Raw genomic sequence first — 21,631 nt, 5'->3', positions numbered from 1 at the left:
TTTTTGAGACAGCTGTTGCCCTGGGTAGAGTGCTGTTGTGTCATAGCTCACAGCAACTTCCAACTTGGGCTCAAGCCATCCTCTGGCCTCAGTGTTTCTATTTTTGGTGGAAATGAGGTCTCGCTTTTGCTCAGGCAGGTCTTGAACTCATGAGCTCAAACGATCCACCCGCCTCGGCCTCCCAGAGTACTAGGATTACAGGTGTGAGCCACTGCACCTGGCTGGGTTTTGCTCTTGTTCTGGTTGGTCTTGAACTCCTGAGTTCAAGGGATCCTCCCACCTGGGCCTCCCCAGAGTGCTGGAATTACAGGTATGAGCCACCACACCCAGCCTCAACTTTGACTTAAAAGGTATAAAATAGAAATCTAATAATCTTGAATTACTCAATTTAGAAACAATCTCTTGCACTGCTATGAAGTTATTCCTGAAGATGCTGTGTGCAAGCTTTACTTTGACTTGGAATTTAATAGACCTGCCAATCCAGGAGCTGATGGGAAGAGGATGGTTGCATTACTCATCGAGGTAAGTGACAGGCTAAGTTTTTCTCCTTTGATCTGAGGCTGAAGCAAGAGCATTGCTTGAGCCCAAGAGTTTGAAGTTGGGCAGTGCCTGTGGCTCAGTGAGTAGAGCGCCAGCCCCATATAATGAGGGTGGCGGGTTCGAACCTGGCACTGACCAAACTGCAGCAAAGAAAATAGCCAGTTGTGGTGGGCACGTGTAGTCCCAGCTACTCGGGAGGCTGAGTTAAGAGAATCGCTTAAGCCCAGGAGTTGGAGGTTGCTGTGAGCTGTGATGCTACAGCACTGTACCAAGGGCGATAAAGTGAAACTCTGTCTCTAAAAACAAAACAAAACAGTTTGAGGTTGCTGTGAGCTGTGACATCATAGCACTTTCTCTACCCAAGGTGACAGGGTGAGATTCTGTCTCAAAAAAAAAAAAAGTATTAGAATTTTCTAGCTGGCAGGAATTTTAGGTTATTTTATCTTGTCATTTAATAAGGAAATTAAGACCTTGGGCGGCGCCTGTGGCTCAAGGAGTAGGGCGCCGGTCCCATAGGCCAGAGGTGGCGGGTTCAAATCCAGCCCCGGCCAAAAACCACAAAAAAAAAAAAAAAGAAAGACCTAAAAGAGATTAACTTCTACTCAAGACCTTACAGATAGTTGTGGGTAAAACCTTGTCTACAGATACAGTTACCACTATTTTTATTTTTATTTTATTTTATTTTATTTTATTTATTTTGAGATAGAGTCTCACTTTTTTACCCTGGGTAGAATGTCATGGCATCATAGCTCACATCCACCTCAAACTCCTGGGCTCAAGCAATCTTCTTGTCTCAGCCTCCTGAGTAGCTGAGACGACAGGCCTCCAGCACAGGTCTAGCACAGTGCCCAGCTATCTTTTAGAGATGGGTTCTTGCTCTTGCTCAGGCTGGTATTGAAATGGTGAGCTCGAGCAACCTGTCTGCCTCGGCCTCCTAGAGTGCTAGGTTTACAGGCCTGAGCCACCGCACCCGGCCCCTGTATCCCTATTTTTAACTAAGAGAAAAGAATGTAATTCTAGTATTTATTTTTGATTTAGCTATGTCAACTAGGAAGTTACTAAAAAAAGGAATAATATGCACTTATCCAGCTAAGTTCTGTTGCAGTTATTTCCAAAGAAAGTTTAAGATTGCATTGCATGACGTTGTATTAAAATCATGTGGTCTATTGACTTTGGCCTCAAGAGCAGCTATTAACATTTGTTGATTAATTATATTTTTCTTCTCTTCTCTTTTTTCTTTTCTTTTATTTTTTTGAGACAGAGTCTCAAGCTGTTGCCCTGGCTAGGGTACCGTGGCCTCATAGCTCACAGCAACCTCCAACTCTTCGGCTCACGCAATCCTCTGGCCTCAGTTTTTCTATTTTAGTAGAGACGGGAGTCTTGCTTTTGCTTATGCTGGTCTTTAACTCATGAGCTCCAGCAATCCACCCACCTTGGCCTCCCAGAGTGGTAGGATCACAGCACCTGGCCTGAAAATTCTTTTTAAAAAATGTATGGAAAGTTAGCTTTATTCTGGCTTTGAAGTAGAGGAAATATACGTAAAATCTCTCTCCCCCGAAAATACAAAACACACACAAAAAAGTTATGTTTTTCTTAAAGAAGCCACTGAACCCTTAAAAATAAATTTAAATGCTTATTTCATTATGGTTGGTAAATTCTCTTTAATTTTTCAAATTAATTGTTTTTAATAATTTATAAATATTGACTTTTCTGGCATGTGATACAATTCTACAGTCTAAATTAGGATTTATTGTGCAGGTTCTCTGGTCTACAAGGAATTCAGATTCAGAGATTTTACTGGCACTTAAAGATGTTGATACTATTCATTAACAAGGAAGTACTGTGTTGTATTAGAAACAAAACTACCCCTAATGAAATCAGCATGAGTGCAAATTCCATTTGTAGCATATTAATAAACACTGGTATTGGCGTAAATCTTGTGGGTATTCAGAATTTTTTTCCTTCTACTTCTTTATACCACCTTATCCAAATGGGTCTTGAACAACTAATTTTCTGTATCACCAACACTTGAAAAAAAATTATAAAAATCTTAAGTTCAAAATTACACAGCATTTAGGCTCGGTGCCTGTAGCTCAAGCGGCTAGGGTGCCAGCCACATGCACCGGAGCTGGCGGGTTCAAATCCAGCCCTGGCCCGCCGAACAATGACAACTATAACCTAAAAATTGCTAGGTGTTGTGGTGGGCACCTGTAGTCCCAGCTACTTGGGAGGCTGAGGCTAGACAATCGCTTAAGCCTAAGAGTTTGAGGTTGCTGTGATGCCTGAGGTGACAGCTTGAGACTCTGTCTTAAAAAAAAAAAAAATAAAAAAAATTATGTAGCATTTAAAAATTTTTTTTATAAAGATAAGATCTCACTATGTTGCCGAGGCTGGGCTCGAGCTCCTGGTCTCAAGCAATCCTCCTGCTTTGGTCCCAGAGTACTAGGATTACAAGTTTGAGCCACTATGCCTGGCCAGCATTAAAAAAAATTTTTTTTTTGCAGTTTATGGCTGGGGCTGGGTTTGAACCTGCCACCTCTGGTATATGGGGCTGGTGCCCCCACTCCCTTGAACCACAGGTGCTGCCCCATATTTTTACTTTTATTTATTTATTTATTTTTATTTTTTTCAGCATTTTTATTTAACATGTTTACCATTTGATAGAACATTCTTATGAAATTACTTAATATAATGTCTTTATAAGTACTTACTTTGAAATTAATTTCATTTATTGGTTACTTTGTATGCAGGAAGTTTAAATCCAGTAAGTACTTTTTCTTTTGACTCTATGTAAGGAGGCATTAATTAGGTTAGCACTTAACCTAAGTTTAGCAAAGGGTTAGTAATAATTGGTCATAATATATAATACCCTTTTGTTTAATGGCTGACACATTTCAACAAGCCACTTCTGTCGGTTAATATGAAGTCTGTTTCTAATAATGCATTTTATATGATCATTGCTCAAACAATCAGGTAGTTTTAACTTTCTGATTTTATAATATACTTATTTAAATAACTTAAATTTTCATTTTTTTTTTGCAGTTTTTGGCCAGGGCTGGGCTTGAACCCATCACTTCTGGCATATGGGGCTGGCGCCCTACTCCTTTGAGCCACAGGCGCTGCCCTAAATAACTTAAATTTTAATTTAACGTTTAAGTTGGGAAAGAAAATTTAGGACCGTATGATTGCTTTTCTACCTAGAGTCACTGATTCATTCTCTATAGCTCCAAAGTATAGCACTCCACTTTGTTCCTTTATCAGAAATGTTCTAGCTGTTATTACATGTTGTGCACTGTGCCAGGGACTGGGAATACAGGGGTGAGCCCAAACAGACAGAGTTCCTGACTTCACAGAGTTCGTAATCTAATGGAGGATAATAAATTAGGGTGGACTTAGCCGCCATAATTATGAACTAAAGTGGCTTAAATGAGATGAAAATATATTTCTCTCTCAAGTAGTATGTCATGTGGCTCCAGTGCATTAGAGACTAGGCTTGTGGCTTTGTTACTCCTAAGGTGCTGCTTTATTCACGCCGTCCAAGATGGCTCACACCTGCCTTCCTGTGTGCCAATCAGTGGAAAGTGGTAGATTCCATTTGTAGCATATTAATAAGCCCTGGTATTGGCATAAATCTTGTGGGTATTCAGAGTTTTTTCCCTTCTACTTCTTTATAGCACCTTATCCAATGGGTCTTGAACAACTAATTTTCTGTATCACCAAAACTTGAAAAAAAAATTATAAAAATCTTAAGTTCAAAATTACACAGCATTTATGCTAGGCACCTGTAGCTCAAGCGGCAAGGGGCCTGCCCCTCACCTTTATCTTAGAAGTGGCGTCCTTTCCTCCTCCTCATATCCCATCAGCCAGACTTGGTCACACTGCCACTCCTTACTGTAAAGGGGCCTGAGAAATGTAGTCTTATTCTGGATGGGCTCCTTGTCTAGCTACAAACTGAAGAGTATATAAGGGAAAGTTGGTGTAGATTAGGGACATTGGTAAGATTGTTCTATTGTAAACATTCTGATAATGAATTGATATTTAACTGTTAAGCTTACTTATATCACGACTTTTGAATTTTGCTTATAGAAAAATTTTAAAACAGAAGTATAAATTATTTATCTTTAACTTGTGTTTTTAGCATGTGTGTAAAGCACTTCAAGAGTTATATAGTATTAACTGTTCAGCTGAAGATGTTTTGAACTTGGATTCTAGCACTGATGAAAAATTTAGCCGCCATTTAATATTTCAGCTCCAAGATGTGGCATTTAAAGATAACATTCATGTTGGTGAGTACACTGTTCTTTTTTTTTTTTTTTTAAATGATGAGAGTTGTATTAAAAACTCATATTTTCCGATTCCTCTTAAAATGTGTAAGTGCTTATCAAGTTTTATGGTTGGTAACTTATCCTAAAATGCAAAATGTGATCTTTCATGCTTTCAGGATTTGCCCTTAGCCCTAGACCTGTCCTTCTGTTCCAGGCACATTCCTGCTCAGAACATCTTTGGCGTTCACACCTCTCACCACAGATATTGGAGTGGCCATGTGTGTCCAAGTGCTGGCTTCTGCTCCTACAGGATCCATCTCAGTTTTCTGAAAATTCATAAGTGGCTTTTTCATTTCTAGCCTTTTCTGTGACTCCTCTTACCTGGATTTCTGACCTTTGTTTCAGCCTTCCTTTGGGACTTGGGTCCCAGGTCACATCAGGGAAGACTTGTTTACTGTTCCAGGCTGAACTTCGGGGCTGGAAAGAAGTCTGGATATGGAAGCCTGAGTGTATCACCAGAGTATTGGTCCTAAGCCTGGGCATTAGAGGTTCAGGCTGAGGTGTGAAATGACGTCAGTCCAGAAGAAAACATGGGGCAGGAAGGGAGTACCAAAACTCAAGCCTGAACAAAGCCCAAATCCTGCAGGTTTGTCAAGGGAGGGTAGGGCAAGTATCCCTGGGTCCAAACAGCAGCTGGTTGACTGAGCACAGGTGACAGGTCATCGATTCAGGGTGTCTTACAGCTTCACAGCCACCTAGGGTGAAAGGCATGAGTGTGGTCATTAAGGGACTGGCATAAAAGCCAGGAACCTAACTCGGACTAGGTGTCACTGGTCACGACCTGTGTGTGCTGGTGTCCAGGGCTGCTGCTCGCCTCCTGTTAGTTCCATGGGGCGTTGCTTCCCTGTCTCTTCCCTCACCTCTTAGATGTTAGTAATTGTAGAGTCTGTCCGCTACCCTCTTCACACTCTGTCCTTACCCTTGACAGTTGTCCACTGTCACGGCTTTCACGATCATCTGTGTTTATGACTCTGAAATCTTTATCTTCAGCCCAGATTGTTGTCCTCGATGCCCCCTGTAGCCAACCAGCCACCAAATGTCCCCATGCAGACATGCCAAACTGAGCGTGTCCTACGCTGAGCTCTTCATTTCCCCCCCCACCCAGAACCTGTTGGTGTCATCCTTGACCACGGTGTGTCTTTCTTTTTTTTTTTTTTTTTTTTTTTTTTTTTTTTTTTTTTTTTTTTATGTTAATAAATAATGGGTTTATTATTCTTATTTAAATGAATTAATGAACACATTAAGACATTTCTCAGTTTTAATTTCTAATACATTAAATATTGATATATAACCCACATACATTTTCAATAATATTTTGTAATTTTTAAGATTGTAAAGGGATCCTAAGACCAAGATATTTGTGAAATGCTGCTAGCCATATAGTTTAAAAATTTTTAATAATTTGGAATAACTTTAGATTTATAGAGAAGTTGTGAAGATAGCACAGAGTTCCCGTCTACCCCTCATTGCACTTCCCCTAATGCTAGGATCTTGCACAATGTACATGGTACATTAGTCAAAATTAAGCAACCAACAATTGGCACATTATTATTTTTTTTTTTTTTTTTTTTTTTTGTCTTTTTTTTTTTTTTTATTGTTGGGGATTCATTGAGGGTACAATAAGCCAGGTTACACTGATTGAAATTGTTAGGTAAAGTCCCTCTTGCAATCATGTCTTGCCCCCATAAAGTGTGACATACACCAAGGCCCCACCCACCTCCCTCCTTCCCTCTTTCTGTTTCCCCCCCCATAACCATAATTGTCATTAATTGTCCTCATATCAAAATTGAGTACATAGGATTCATGCTTCTCCATTCTTGTGATGCTTTACTAAGAATAATATCTTCCACGTCCATCCAGGTTAATACGAAGGATGTAAAGTCTCCATTTTTTTTAATGGCTGAATAGTATTCCATGGTATACATATACCACAGCTTGTTAATCCATTCCTGGGTTGGTGGGCATTTAGGCTGTTTCCACATTTTGGCGACTGTAAATTGAGCTGCAATAAACAGTCTAGTACAAGTGTCCTTATGATAAAAGGATTTCTTTCCTTCTGGGTAGATGCCCAGTAATGGGATTGCAGGATCAAATGGGAGGTCTAGCTTGAGTGCTTTGAGGATTCTCCATACTTCCTTCCAGAAAGGTTGTACTAGCTTGCAGTCCCACCAGCAGTGTAAAAGTGTTCCCTTCTCTCCACATCCACGCCAGCATCTGCAGTTTTGAGATTTTGTGATGTGGGCCATTCTCACTGGGGTTAGATGATATCTCAGGGATGTTTTGATTTGCATTTCTCTAATATATAGAGATGATGAACATTTTTTCATGTGTTTGTTAGCCATTCGTCTGTCGTCTTTAGAGAAAGTTCTATTCATGTCTCTTGCCCATTGATATATGGGATTGTTGGCTTTTTTCATGTGGATTAATTTGAGTTCTCTATAGATCCTAGTTATCAAGCTTTTGTCTGATTGAAAATATGCAAATATCCTTTCCCATTGTGTAGGTTGTCTCTTTGCTTTGGTTATTGTCTCCTTAGCTGTACAGAAGCTTTTCAGTTTAATGAAGTCCCATTTGTTTATTTTTGTTGTTGTTGCAATTGCCATGGCAGTCTTCTTCATGAAGTCTTTCCCCAGGCCAATATCTTCCAGTGTTTTTCCTATGCTTTCTTGGAGGGTTTTTATTGTTTCATGCCTTAAGTTTAAGTCCTTTATCCATCTTGAATCAATTTTTGTGAGTGGGGAAAGGTGTGGGTCCAGTTTCAGTCTTTTACATGTAGACATCCAGTTCTCCCAACACCATTTATTGAATAGGGAGTCTTTCCCCCAAGGTATGTTCTTGTTTGGTTTATCAAAGATTAGGTGGTTGTAAGATGTTAGTTTCATTTCTTGGTTTTCCATTCGATTCCAAGTGTCTATGTCTCTGTTTTTGTGCCAGTACCATGCTGTCTTGAGCACTATGGCTTTGTAGTACAGACTAAAATCTGGTATGCTGATGCCCCCAGCTTTATTTTTATTACAGAGAACTGCCTTAGCTATACGGGGTTTTTTCCAGTTCCATACAAAACGCAGAATCATTTTTTCCAAATCTTGAAAGTATGATGTTGATATTTTGATAGGAGTGGCATTGAATAGGTAGATTGCTTTGGGAAGTATGGACATTTTAACAATGTTGATTCTTCCCATCCATGAGCATGGTATGTTCTTCCATTTGTTAATATCCTCTGCTATTTCCTTTCTGAGGATTTCATAGTTTTCTTTATACAGGTCCTTCACCTCCTTCGTTAGGTATATTCCTAGGTATTTGATTTTCTTTGAGACTATGGTGAAGGGAGTTGTGTCCTTAATTAGCTTCTCATCTTGACTGTTATTGGTGTACACAAAGGCTACTGACTTGTGGACATTGATTTTATATCCTGAAACATTACTGTATTTTTTGATGACTTCTAGGAGTCTTGTGGTTGAGTCTTTGGGGTTCTCTAAGTATAAGATCATGTCGTCAGCAAAGAGGGAGAGTTTGACCTCCTCTGCTCCCATTTGGATTCCCTTTATTTCCTTGTCTTGCCGAATTGTATTGGCTAGAACTTCGAGCACTATGTTGAATAGTAAAGGTGACAGAGGACAACCTTGTCTGGTTCCAGTTCTAAGAGGAAAAGCTTTCAGTTTTACTCCATTCAGTAAAATATTGGCTGTGGGTTTGTCATAGATAGCTTCAATCAGTTTTAGAAATGTGCCACCTATGCCTATACTCTTCAGAGTTCTAATTAGAAAAGGATGCTGGATTTTATCAAATGCTTTTTCTGCATCTATTGAGAGGATCATGTGATCTTTATTTTTGCCTCTGTTAATATGGTGGATAACGTTTATAGACTTGCGTATGTTAAACCAGCCTTGCATCCCTGGGATGAAGCCTACTTGATCATGATGAATGACTTTTTTGATGATAAGCTGTAATCTATTGGCTAGGATTTTGTTGAGAATTTTTGCGTCTATGTTCATTAGTGAGATTGGTCTGAAATTCTCCTTTTTGTTTGGGTCTTTTCCTGGTTTTGGTATCAGGGTGATGTTTGCTTCATAGAATGTGTTGGGGAAGGTTCCTTCTTCCTCAATTTTCTGGAATAATTTCTGCAGTACAGGAATAAGCTCTTCCTTGAAGGTTTGATAGAATTCTGGAGTGAAGCCATCTGGACCAGGGCATTTTTTGGTTGGAAGCTTTTTTATTGTTTCTTTGATCTCAGTGCTTGAAATTGGTCTGTTCAGGAGCTCTATTTCTTCCTGGCTGAGTCTAGGGAGAGGGTGTGATTCCAAATATTGATCCATTTCTTTCACATTGTCAAATTTCTGGGCATAGAGTTTCTGGTAGTATTCAGAGATGATCTCTTGTATCTCTGTGGGATCAGTTGTTATTTCCCCTTTATCATTTCTGATTGAGGTTACTAGAGATTTTACTTTTCTATTCCTCGTTAGTCTGGCCAATGGTTTATCTATTTTATTTATTTTTTCAAAAAACCAACTCCTTGTTTCATTAATTTTCTGAATGATTCTTTTGTTTTCAATTTCATTGATCTCTGATTTGATTTTGGATATTTCTTTTCTTCTACTGAGTTTAGGCTTAGATTGTTCTTCTTTTTCCAATTCCATAAGATCTCTTGTGAGATTGTTGATGTGCTCTCTTTCAGTTTTTCGAATGTAGGCATCTAAAGCGATGAATTTTCCTCTCAAAACTGCTTTTGCAGTATCCCACAGGTTTTGGTAGCTTGTGTCTTCATTGTTGTTATGCTCAAGGAAGTTAATGATTTCCTGTTTTATTTCTTCCTGCACCCATCTGTTATTCAACAGAAGATTGTTTAGTTTCCATGCCTTTGGGTGGGGTCGAGCATTTTTGTTAGAGTTGAGTTCCACCTTTAGTGCCTTATGGTCTGAGAAGATACAAGGTAAAATTTCAATTCTTTTGATTCTGTTGATATTTGTTTTGTGTCCCAGGATATGATCAATTTTGGAGAATGTTCCATGGGGTGATGAGAAGAATGTATATTCTTTATCTTTGGGGTGGAGTGTTCTATATGCGTCTATCAAGCACAGTTGTTCTAGAGTCTCATTTAAGTCTCTTATATCCTTGTTTAATTTCTGTTTAGAGGATCTGTCCAGCTCTGTAAGAGGAGTGTTAAAGTCCCCTATTATGATGGTATTATCAGATATCATATTGCTCAGACTGAGTAAGGTCTGCTTCAAGAATCTGGGAGCATTTAAATTGGGTGCATAAATATTTAGAATTGAAACGTCTTCTTGTTGTATTTTTCCCTTGACCAATATAAAGTGACCATCTTTGTCTTTTTTGACTTTAGTTGCTTTAAATCCACATGTGTCTGAAAATAAGATTGCAACTCCTCTTTTCTTCTGAGTTCCATTTGCCTGAAAAATTGTCTTCCAACCCTTGACTCGGAGCTTTAATTTGTCTTTTGAAGCCAGGTGTGTTTCTTGCAGACAGCAAATGGATGGCTTGTGTTTTTTAATCCAGTCAACCAATCTATGTCTCTTCAGTGGGGAATTCAAGCCATTAACATTTATTGAGATAATTGACAAGTGTGGTAGTATTCTATTCGTCTTATTTTGTGAGAGTCCATTGCTTAGTTTTATCTTTTGCATCAGTGTGGAGGTTAGGTTCTGTCCTTTAATTTCTGAGTTCTTACTTTGCTGCTGATCCATTGTGGTGGTCAGTGTGCAGAACAGGTTGAAGTATTTCCTGTAGAGCTGGTCTTGTTGTGGCGAATTTCCTCAATGTTTGTATATCCGTAAATGATTTGATTTCTCCGTCAATTTTGAAGCTTAGCTTAGCAGGGTACAGAATTCTGGGCTGAAAATTGTTCTGTTTAAGTAGATTAAAGGTAGATGACCATTGTCTTCTTGCTTGGAAAGTTTCATTAGAGAAGTCTGCGGTCAATCTGATGGATTTGCCCCTGTAGGTCAACTGGCGCTTACTCCTGGCAGCTTGCAGAATCTTTTCTTTTGTCTTGACTTTGGACAGGTTCATCACAATGTGTCTTGGAGAAGCTCGGTTAGAGTTGAGGCGACCTGGGGTCCGATATCCCTCTGAAAGCAGTGTGTCAGAATCTTTGGTGATATTTGGGAAATTTTCTTTTATAATATTCTCTAGTATGGCTTCCATTCCTCTGGGGCATTCTTCTTCCCCTTCTGGAATTCCTATAACTCGTATGTTGGAACGCTTCATAAAGTCCCATAATTCTGACAGTGAACGTTCTGCTTTCTCTCTCTTCTTTTCTGCCTCTTTTACTATCTGAGTTATCTCAAGAACTTTGTCTTCTACCTCTGAAATTCTTTCTTCTGCATGGTCTAACCTGTTGCTGATACTTTCCATTGCATCTTTAAGTTCCCTGATTGACTGTTTCATTTCCTTCAGCTCTGCTATATCCTTTTTATATTCTTCATATCGTTCATCTCTTATTTGATTCTGTTTTTGAATTTCCTTTTGGTTATTTTCCACTTTATTAACAGTTTCCTTCATTGTTTCCATCATTTCCTTCATTGTTTTCAACATGTGTATTCTAAATTCCCTTTCTGTCATTCCTAACATTTCTGTATATGTGGAATCCTCTGCAGTAGCTACCTCATGGTCCCTTGGCGGGGTAGTTCTGGACTGGTTCTTCATGTTGCCTGGAGTTTTCTGCTGATTCTTCCTCATGGGTGATTTCTTTTATCTGTTTACTTGCCCTAGTTTTCCTTTCAATTCCTCTTGCTCTTTAAGTTCTTGTGCCTGTGGACTAAGGGTTACAGGACCAGAAGGGTGAGAAGGTTTAAGAGCAAAAAAGCGATGAAAGAAATGAGGACCGAGTGATAAGAAAAAAAAAAAAAATGAAAAAAAGAAAAATAGAGAAAGGAGAGTGGTTGGGTGAAAGGAATATTGACAAAAAGAAGAGAGGCATAGAAAGAGGGAGACAGAGGAATATAGGTGTACAGTAGGGTACTTTGATACAACCTTAAAAAAAAAAAAAAAAAAAACACCTTCTGGGGGTGCCAAGTGGGGTGGTTCCCTTGAGGTCAGCAGCTCTTTGCTAACCTGATCAGACACAGAACCCCACCTCCACCAAGTAGAGAGGAAAGACAAAAATGCTATAAATCAAACCAAAACAAGCAAACAGAAAACTTTACGGGATAAAATTGGCTGGAAAAACCAAATAATAGTGGTAGAAACACTAACAAAAATGAAGTTCTGATTATTGAAATAGGCAGCAATGGGAAATTATAATTAAACTAGAAAAATTGAGAAAGAAAAAGGATCTGTATGGAAAAGGTTGAACTTAAAAAACAAAACAACAATCTAGAACGTCAAAATAAACAAAAAAAACAACCAAACCAAAAAAAAAAAAACCAAACAAACAAACAAAAAAAAACACACACGCAACCAAAAACAAAGCAGTATGTATATGGAATTGAATATTGTCTGGGCAACACGTGGTCTTCTGGGGTATGAGATGTTAATCACAGTTCTGATACAACTGGAGGCTGCTAGTTTCTCGAACCCCAGCAGGTAGACACCCTAAATCTCTCTTCAGCCCACTTAAAAGGCACTTTGAACTTGTTCACTTACTGAGCAGAAGCTTTCTCAGGGAAGTGCTTGTTGCTGGAATCACTGCTGAAGTGGCTATCCACTTACCCTGTGTGTCAAAACTGGTCTCCCTCTGCCCCCGAGGGTTAGGGCTGCAAGGCGGCTCAGACCCCGCCCTTAGGCTACTTGGTCGCTGGGTTACCAGCTCCCACCCAATTCCAGCTCTGCGACCCTGAGGGCGGAGCTTGCCAGGGCAGATCGCTCACAATGTCTGCCTGTGACCCAGAGCCAAACTCTATTAGCTCCGTCTGGCTCAGCGGCTCAGACTGGGGCCCTAGACAAAGGCCAAAGTTCTCCGCACTCCCGCTCAGGCTCTCCCCAAGGCAGTTCAGCTGAGTGCCAAGTCCAAAGACACCAAAACAGTTCACAGGTAAGGCCTTTCTGGTTTGCAGTCTCGCTGCTACTGAACTTACAGTTGCGGGCGGGTTTAGGCAGATTGAACACACGCGACCACTTGCCGGTTTTCCACTGTTTTAATCCTCCTCTTGGGGTCCAGAAGTCTCTCGCTGACTCCCTGTATCCTCTCAGGGGTGATGATAGGCAGATCCCACCAGCCAGAGATGCCTGGAGTCCTATATCCCCAGACTCACGGTGCCCAGATGCAAGGAAGCTGTTACTCGGCTGCCATCTTGCTCCACCCACGGTGTGTCTTTCAACCCACTCACTTGGTCAGCCAGCTGGAGTGAGCTGGGGACCCTGCTTCTGGGCCCTAGGGGCATGGATGGACATTCTTTGCCTGCTTGAAGGAACATGGTGAGGCCCCTGTGCTTCTGCCTCATCTGTGGCCACCTCACACGGCACATTGGGGCCGCGTTTCCTGGGTTCCCCGGGCCACTGCATGTTTGATGCAGCTGTCTGCACAGACACGTCTCCAGATTCGGCCAGTCTGTCAGGTCTCTGCAGCTGTCACATCATCTGAGAAGTTTTTTAGTCATGGCCCAAACCCTAAGATTGAGCTGAGTGTTGCTCTGGGTTACAGGGTCTGGGATTGGTTGCGTGTACCACTTCTCGAGTCATTTCCTGTTTCCTTTGTCTTCTCTTCAATTCACTTAATATTTCTTAGGGGCAGGGACTGATTCTTCACTACTGTACGTGATTATTTCCAGAGCTTAGCGCGTAATGGTTGTGGGGAAGAACTCCTCAGGACTCTGACAAAAGTACAGCTATTTGGGAGACAAGTACAGAAAGAAAGCAGGCCAGAAACCAAATTGTGGTCACAGCAGCCCTCTTCCCATACTCCTGTAAATCCTTGCGACCTTGACAAGAGTACAGCCAACCTGGGAGGACGCTAGTGATAGAGAGGAGGTCAGAAACCAAAGGCATGGTCACGGCAACCCCCTCTCCACCTTCCTGAAATGCTTCAAGACTGGTGTTCCTGGAAAGCATCAGATCTCCTACCCAGGCCCTGGCTGGAACTAGAGATAAGACCTTTGTGCAAGTTTAACACCTTTTGTGGAAGGCAGTAATTCAATCAGTGGCAGATGCAGCATCTTTCACTCTGCAGGAAAAGTGACTTCCCTCACCTCTCATGACCCCCTCCTACATTCTAGCTACACTAATAAAAAGTTCCTTGAAACTGTGTGAGGGGGGCTGACTGCTGCTCAGACTCCATTGAGCTCCTTTAAAATAAAGCCTGTCCTTCATCTCTGGACTGGCCGCCTCTCCTTGCGGACCCGGCAGGACTCTGTCCCTAAACCTCTCAGTGGTAATACCCTTACTGAGTAAAAACAAGCACAACAGTAAGGCGTACAAGTGGGCATTCCGTGAGTATTTGCTGAGTGAAGGTGAAAGCAGTGGTGTGAGACTATGGAGTCAAGGAGGCTGGGCAGATGCGACACAGCTGGGCTGGGCAGTTTAGGTTGTATCTGACCTTCACCCCTGTCTTCATTCTTACTGTTTTGTAAATTTACCTCCCACCCTAAAGATGCAGATCTTGAGTAGGAGAATTGATTTATGAAATTGACTTTTGAATTGGAAATGTTGTAATAGGTCACTGAGTTGTACTGATTATTATTTAAAGTAAGGGTTAAAGTTGATCTTTGCTTTGAATTTTTATGAATAAAACTGTGGTTTTGGAAATGGAAGAACAGAATAGTCTTGGGGAGGCTACTGTCACTGTTCTCCAGAATCACGGGCCTTCTAACAAAGTTTGGTGGACCTGTCCCTGTCTCTGCATATTGGCTGGCAGCGACAGGTGGCCAGACCTTCTTCGTCCAATAACAAACATGGGGATGGTGAAGCCCTCCTGTCTGCGTGGAGATGAGTCCTGGCAAACCATTTCTTTGCTTCCAGTTTACCCTTCCCAGTCTGCTCTGGACTACTAGGCACAGGCTAAAAACTGAGACCCTGTTGCTCAGAAAGGCATCTTCTGATATCTTACTCCTGGGCTTCCAGTAAGGTTTTTGTTTGTCATCATATAAACAAGCTCAGAAAGCCTTTACTATTAGCATAGTATAAGCAAACAGAGAGATAAGAACATGGGGCTGACTGGAGCCTGTGGGGGTCTAGTGTGTGAAGCAGAGACAAAGTTAGTGGGTGTCATCTGAGGCTGTGCCCCTCAGTCTGAGCGGCCAACCAAGGTCAGCCGTACAGTATGGAGCAGGTGGTGTTCCCCTGGCCCCTTCCCTCACTGGTCTCCTGCTGGCATCTCCAGCTCTGTCAACAGCCTCTTGGAAAGGGGAAGTAGATTCAATGTAAGATCACGGAATTTGATCTACTTAAAAATATTTTTCTGCCAGTTTGCCATCACACCTGACATTTCTGTGGTTCTTTTGCTTTACTACAGCTGGTGAGACAGTCCCTGTCTTTGTGAGGCGGGGAGGTGACGTGAGGGGCCATTGTCACATGCAGTCCATGGGGCTCGGTGGGCTGCTCAGTGCCACCCAATTGCCATTTCTGCAACTTGCGTTCACTTTGTTTTTCTTTTTTTTAAGACTTACTCTGTCACCCAGGCTGGAGCACAGTGGCACAGTCACAGCTCACGACAAGCCTGAATTCAAGTGATTCTTCCTCTTTAGCCTCCCAGAGTGAGCTACCAGTCTTATCTTACTGCCTCCAGTGAACCAGATGCAATTTTATGTTTCCAGGAAAATTAACTCTATCGATTTATGTTTATATTGCTTTGTTTGTCTTGGACACACTGTATTTCACTGTCTGTCTTTTCTCCCTCATTCCAGAAGCAGTCATATCTGTACAGGCATATCACTGCAACGTTCATTTTATTTGCTTTCATTTTACTTTTGGTGCTTTGTAAGAAATTGGATTTGTTTCTTTGAGTGAGGAAGTAATTAAGGCTGACTGGAAGAAGGAGAATTTTGAATTGAGAGCTTGTATAAGTTTTCGTTTAAGAGTTCAAGGCTTTCTGGTGAATAAAGTGAGGGATAAAAGGAGACGACAGTTCTAGAGATTAAAATTAACCTTTGGCTCGGTGCCTATAGCTCGGGCGGCTAAGTCGCCAGCCACATACACCAGCGCTGGTGGGGTCGAGCCCGGCCCATGCCTGCCAAACAACAGTGACAACTACAACCAAAAAATAGCTGGGTGTTGTGGCGGGCACCTGTAGTCCCAGCTACTTGGGAGGCTGAGGCAAGAGACTCGCTTAAGCCCGGGATTAGAGGTTGCTGTGAGCTGTGATGCCACAGCACTCTACCCAGGGTGACAGCTTGAGACTTTGTCTCAAAAAAAAAAAAAAAAATTAACTTTTTCTTATAGTATTGCATTTTTCCAGTATTTATATATATGAAATAATAGCCAAATTATTACTGGATTTCATGAGATAATAATATATGTGAATTTAAAGAAGTCCCAGACTATCTTACATACTTCTGTGTGGCGAGCAGACTGTGAAGGCGGCAGAGCCCCCACAGCCTGGGAAACATTCAGAGAATGACCCCCCAACTGCTTCTCCTCCTTTTGCAAACAATACTCCTTTCTCCATGCTCCCTCTGCCAGAAATCAGGTAGCGATTTGTTTGTCTAGTTAATCTTTAGAAACTATGCAGACATCCTGGTGATCTTTCCCTTTTTACCTTTTAACGTACATTAATGAAGCAAGAAACCATTAACAGGATGATTTGTTTTTGATAATTTACGTTTTCCAATGATATTGTAAGACCAAAAATATGTCTTCTGTCGATGCTACTGCCCTGTAAAAACAAGCGTGCTGAGAAACTATAAAGTAAAACTGATTTGTGTTTTGGTGCTGGCTGCAGTCATCACCTGTGTCAGACAGACCTCCTGACCCCATCTTTTCTGTGTCTTCTCTTGTATTTTATTTTCTCAGTCCCCATTGCTTCCTCCCTGGTTCATTCTCCATCTCTGCACAGGCTCACAAAACTTCTCGTGGTCCAGATAGGACCTCTGGTCTTGAGTTCTTAGGATAGATATCGGAGTACAGTAAATGTATTGAATTGCTGTAGTTTTGGATTCTAGCTCCAAGGCCATAGTCCAAACCATGAAGTTTTGAGAGAGAGGTAAGAGAAGTGACCTCATTGGAGCTGGTGGCTGTGAAAGTCAGGGCTCATAGGACAGGCAATCCTGTAAGATGGCAGGGAAAAAAGAGAGAATGTGCTCCTGAGACATTGGCTGGTGTCCTGCCTTCAACAGGGTCTGGCAGAGATTCTCTCCGCACTCCTGGGCAGCAGCCACCTCCCATGAACCCCCCTTTCTTTAGTCATTGACTACAACCCCGCTCGGTTTGTGTTAATAGACATGGAGTCTGGGTGACAAGTCCATGCTGGTGACACTGACACACTTTGTCAAATTAACCTTCCCTTTTAAAATGACGCCCAGCTCCCCTGCCAGTGGAAGATGAAAAGTAAAAGATTGCTTAGGTGGCAGGAAGTAGCAGGAGAGACGTGTCACAGTTTATGACAACAACTCAGTTTCAAAATCAGAAATGAAAAAAAGGCCACGTGTAGGTTTGTGCCCAGGTCTTAAGTTACGATTTTATGGAAAAGAAGAATCAGACTAACCATAGCATCTTTTTTCCTTAGGTAATTTTGTGAGAAAAATTTTTCAGCCTGTTCGTCACTTAATTGCCAGAGAAAGTGACAGTGGGCTTCAGGAGACAACAGGCCATGGATGTCCCCATGTTTCTGAAGCACCAATAAAACAAGGAATTTCCTTTAACCAAATGTCCACAGAGAGCGACATAGGAGGGAGCTGGACCTTTAATTCCGGGAAACTGGAGCCACTGGAGTCTGCTGAGCAGAGCTCTCCTGATCTTTCATTTTTAGTTGTGAAGAATAACATGGGAGAAAAGCATCTTTTTGTAGATCTCGGTAAGTTCACTTGCCAGTTGTCTCTGTCAGACCTTCCGGGTACTTCTGTGAGAAATAAGCGGTGCCCATTGGCCACTGTGCTCGGAGTTCTCACTTCTACCCCTGACATGTAGGCACCGCCGGGCCTGAGCGGGGAGCTCAGGAGGCAGACGGGAACAGCTGTGACTGGCAGCTACTCTGAATGTCCAGAGGCTTCCTGTCAAGGGAGTTGGTTTTTGTTTGGCTTTGCTTTTACATTTTAGAAATGGGGTTTTGCTGTGTTGCCTGAGCTGGGCTCAAATGGTCCTCCCGCCTCAGCCTCCTGAGTAGCTGGGACTTCATGTGCCACCACCACGCCCGGTTTGTCAGGGGAGTTGTGGTAGAGGACCGTTAGACCAGCAACCTCCAACACTGCTGAGAGGATAAATTAGATGACATAAATTTTAGTTGTTCCTCCTAGTAATGTACAAAAATAATATTTGTTGACTGTAAAAGTCACAGAAAACATGTATTTTGATTTATTTTTGATGTAGGAGTTTATACAAGAAATAGAAATTTTCGACTCTATAAATCATCAAAAATAGGAAAGCGTGTGGCTTTGGAGGTCGCTGAAGACAACAGATTTTTTCCTCTCCAGCCAAAATGTATCTCTAAAGAATATCAGTATTTTCTTGCTTCTCTGGTCAGCAATGTCAGGTATGCAATACCAGCATGATGAATGTTTACTGAACAGTGTCGTTGTGTATTAACTAAAATGTGAGTCACATAAATTCATTCCACCTAAAGTAAAAGAATGGTCACGTCTTAAATCTAAGTTAACTGTTCTCTTTTTTTCCCTTAACTGAAAAATAATAATAAAATGTAAAGTACTTTTCATATCCTTTTATAATTACTGTTAATCCTCCTGTATGTTTTACTTATTTGTTTATTTGAGCCCCAGGGTCTGGCCCCGTCATCTCTGTCAGAGTGCAGTGGCATGGTCATAACTCCTGGGCTCACGCGATCCTCCCACCTCAGCCTTTGAGTGGGGTAGCAGGGACTTCAGGTGCTGTCACCACACTTGGCCTTTAAATATTTCAGTGTGGATGTGGTTGAACCTGCAGATGCGGAACTGTGGACCCACTGGCTGAACACTTCAGTCTGTCCCTTTAGCAGTCCTAGAGTCCTCTGATCCACTGTGTAACTGAGGACAGTATTTTACACAGTCCCCAGTTGAATCTTTTAAAAAACATTTTATTTTTAATTGACAGTTCATACTCTTTTTATGTAGGTAGGGGTGTTGCTTTTGTGGGCAAATGTGGCAGAAATGTCCTGCCAGGCATGCTGGGCATGGTGGCTCACGCCTGTAATCCTAGCACCCTTGAGAGGCCAAGGCGGGTGGATTGCTTGAGGTCACAGGTTCAATACCAGCCTGAACCAGAGCGAGACCTCATCTCTAAAACGACCTCATAGCCGGGCATTGTGGCCGGTGCCTATAATCCCAGCTATTTGGGAGGCGGAGGCAAGAGAATCACTTGAAACCAAGAGTTTTTTTGGGGGGGGTAGAGACAGAGTCTAACTTTATTGCCCTCGGTAGAGTGCTGTAGCATCACAGCTCACAGCAACCTCCAACTCCTGGGCTTAGGCAATTCTCTTGCCTCAGCCTCCCAAGTAGCTGGGATTATAGGCGCCCACCACAACACCTGGCTATTTTTTTGTTGCAGTTTGGTTGGGGCCGGGTTTGAACCCACCACCCTCGATATGTGGGGCCGGCACCCTTACTCACAAGGGCTAGCCTGAGCCCAAGAGTTTGAGGTTGCTGTGAGCTAGCTATAAGGCCACAGTACTCTACTGAGGGCAACAAAGTGAGACTGTCTCCAAAAAAATAAAAGAAAAAAAAAAGAAACGTCCTGCAACAATTTACAGTTAACTGTTGAAGCATTTTCTTTGTTGTTGTTGTTTGGAAATGGAATCTCACTCTGTCGGCCTTGGTAGAGTGCCATGGCTTCATCATAGCTCACAGCAACCTCAAACTCCAGGGCTCAGGGGATCCTCCTGTCTCAGCCTTGCAAGTACCTGGGACTACAGGGGCCTGCCACAACACCTGGCTGTCTTAGTAGAAATGGGGTCTCACTTTTGCTCATGCTGGTCTCAAACTCCTGAGCTCAGGTGATCCTCCCACTTGAGCCTCCCCAGAGTGCTGGGTTTATAGGCATGAGCCACCTCATCTGACCCAAAGGATTTTAATATGGAACTATGTCAAATGTGTTTCCTTTCTATAGCTATTCCTCTTGAATTGTAATAGAATGTTATATTTGTTTCCTTCACATATTTTCTTCTTCAGATTCTCAGATTCTTTAAAAATTCTTACATGTGACATATCTCAGGATAAACGAAAGGGAATTGAATATTCTAATGGAACCAGAACTTCCAGCACTTCAGGTAATTTTAAGAAAATAATTTCCTATCAAAATTTAGGGATATAAAATAGATTTTGCCTTAAAATCTTAAGTATTCATATCCATTGATCATTTAAAAATACTTCTAGGTGGAAAAAGTATATAAAAAAAGATGTTTATTAAAGGATTACTTGCTATTTCATTTCATTTTTTTTTTATTTTATTTTTGAGAGAGTCTCAAGTCGCCCTCAGTAGAGTGCTGTAGTGTCACAGCTCACAGCAACCTCAAATTCTTGGGCTCAGATGATTCTCTTGCCTCAGCCTCTCGAGTAGCTGGGACTACAGGCACCTGTCATAATGGCCGGCTATTTTTTTAGAGACGGGGTCTCACTCTTGGCTCAGGTTGGTCTCAAACCTGTGAGTTCAGGCAACCCATCTGCCTCAGCCTACCAGAGTACTGGGATTACAGGCAGGAGCACTGTGCCTGGCGGATTTTTCTGTCTTTACAATTTAAACTTCCAGGCTGGGCACAGTGGCTCACACCTGTAATCCCAGCACTTTCGGAGGCTGAGGCGGGTAGATTGCCTGAGCTCAGGAGTTGGAGACCAGCCTGAGCAAAGAGTGAGATCTAGTCTCTAAAAACGGCTGGGCGTTGTGGTGGGCGCCTGTAGTCCCAGCTATTCAGGAGGCTGAGGTAGGAGTATTGCCTGAGCCCAAGAGTTTGAGGTTGCTGTGAGCTATGACGCCACAGCACTCTACCAGAGGTGACAAAGCGAGACTGTATCTCAAAAAAAGTAAAATTTAAACTGGCCATTCCATATTATTGCAGTAGGTCCTTAGCTGCACAGTGTAACTGCACAGTCAGTGCCTCTAGCTGAGGACCATGGGGCACTTGCTGTGATCGAGCCCAGTTTATCCCTCCTGGATTCGGGGGAGATGCACACCCTAGGGAACCGCAGGGCGTCTCAGGATTTGGGCTCAGAATTGTTTGGTGTTGTCAGGGATTGCCTGTGTGGCTGGTTGTCTACTCTGCCTAGAAGCAGCAGCAGTTCCTCAGGGCACCCAGGGTGTGTGTGTGGTGGGGGGGCTTGTTTTTGTGGTCTGGGAAAACCTTTAACTGTGTGGAGATCTGAGTACAGAGTGGTCTTGAATCCTCACGATCACAATCTCATCTGCTGAAGTTCTGTGAGTTCATTTATGTTCCTCAGGGACCACCAGGGCTGGGGTGTGAGCACCAGGCTGGCTCTTGGCCACATCAAGGCCTTGCTGGTAGAACTAGGCCCCTCCTGGATGCCAGGCGCTGCTTTTGTCTTTGCCAGAAGGAACACAACAGCTGAAATTATTTCAGATGTTCTTTCTGAAAATCAGTTAACATTTGACCTAATTGAGATGTCTTGAATTTTACCTGCTTCCTTGCAAGATAACAAAAAGCCCATGAAGGGACTGAAAGGCAACTTGCAAAAAGGAGAAAAGAAGTTGAGGGGTTGCAAAACACATACTTGTTGTAC

General features: G+C 42.1%; 1 protein-coding gene across 6 annotated transcripts in view; it reads left to right on the top strand.

Moving 5' to 3' along the window:
- PRIMPOL (primase and DNA directed polymerase) overlaps positions 1 to 21,631 on the top strand; it is a 48,999-nt gene that overhangs the window by 11,442 nt on the left and 15,926 nt on the right. For all 6 annotated transcript variants that reach the window (XR_008378884.1, XM_053584659.1, XM_053584650.1 and 3 more), the window contains exons 4-8: positions 393 to 522; positions 4,679 to 4,826; positions 17,479 to 17,766; positions 18,279 to 18,441; positions 20,069 to 20,166. Coding sequence is in view for 5 of the 6 variants with exons in the window: in XM_053584659.1 (XP_053440634.1) it covers positions 393 to 522; positions 4,679 to 4,826; positions 17,479 to 17,766; positions 18,279 to 18,441; positions 20,069 to 20,166 (827 nt within the window). In the remaining variant the exon portion in view is untranslated. The remainder of the gene's footprint in view (positions 1 to 392; positions 523 to 4,678; positions 4,827 to 17,478; positions 17,767 to 18,278; positions 18,442 to 20,068; positions 20,167 to 21,631) is intronic.

The sequence above is a fragment of the Nycticebus coucang genome, chromosome 1 (genome assembly GCF_027406575.1).
Source record: "Nycticebus coucang isolate mNycCou1 chromosome 1, mNycCou1.pri, whole genome shotgun sequence".
NCBI classification, from domain to species: Eukaryota; Metazoa; Chordata; class Mammalia; order Primates; family Lorisidae; genus Nycticebus; species Nycticebus coucang.
The sequence above is the reverse complement of the archived record's forward strand: the minus strand, read 5'-3'. Positions and strand labels throughout refer to the sequence as shown.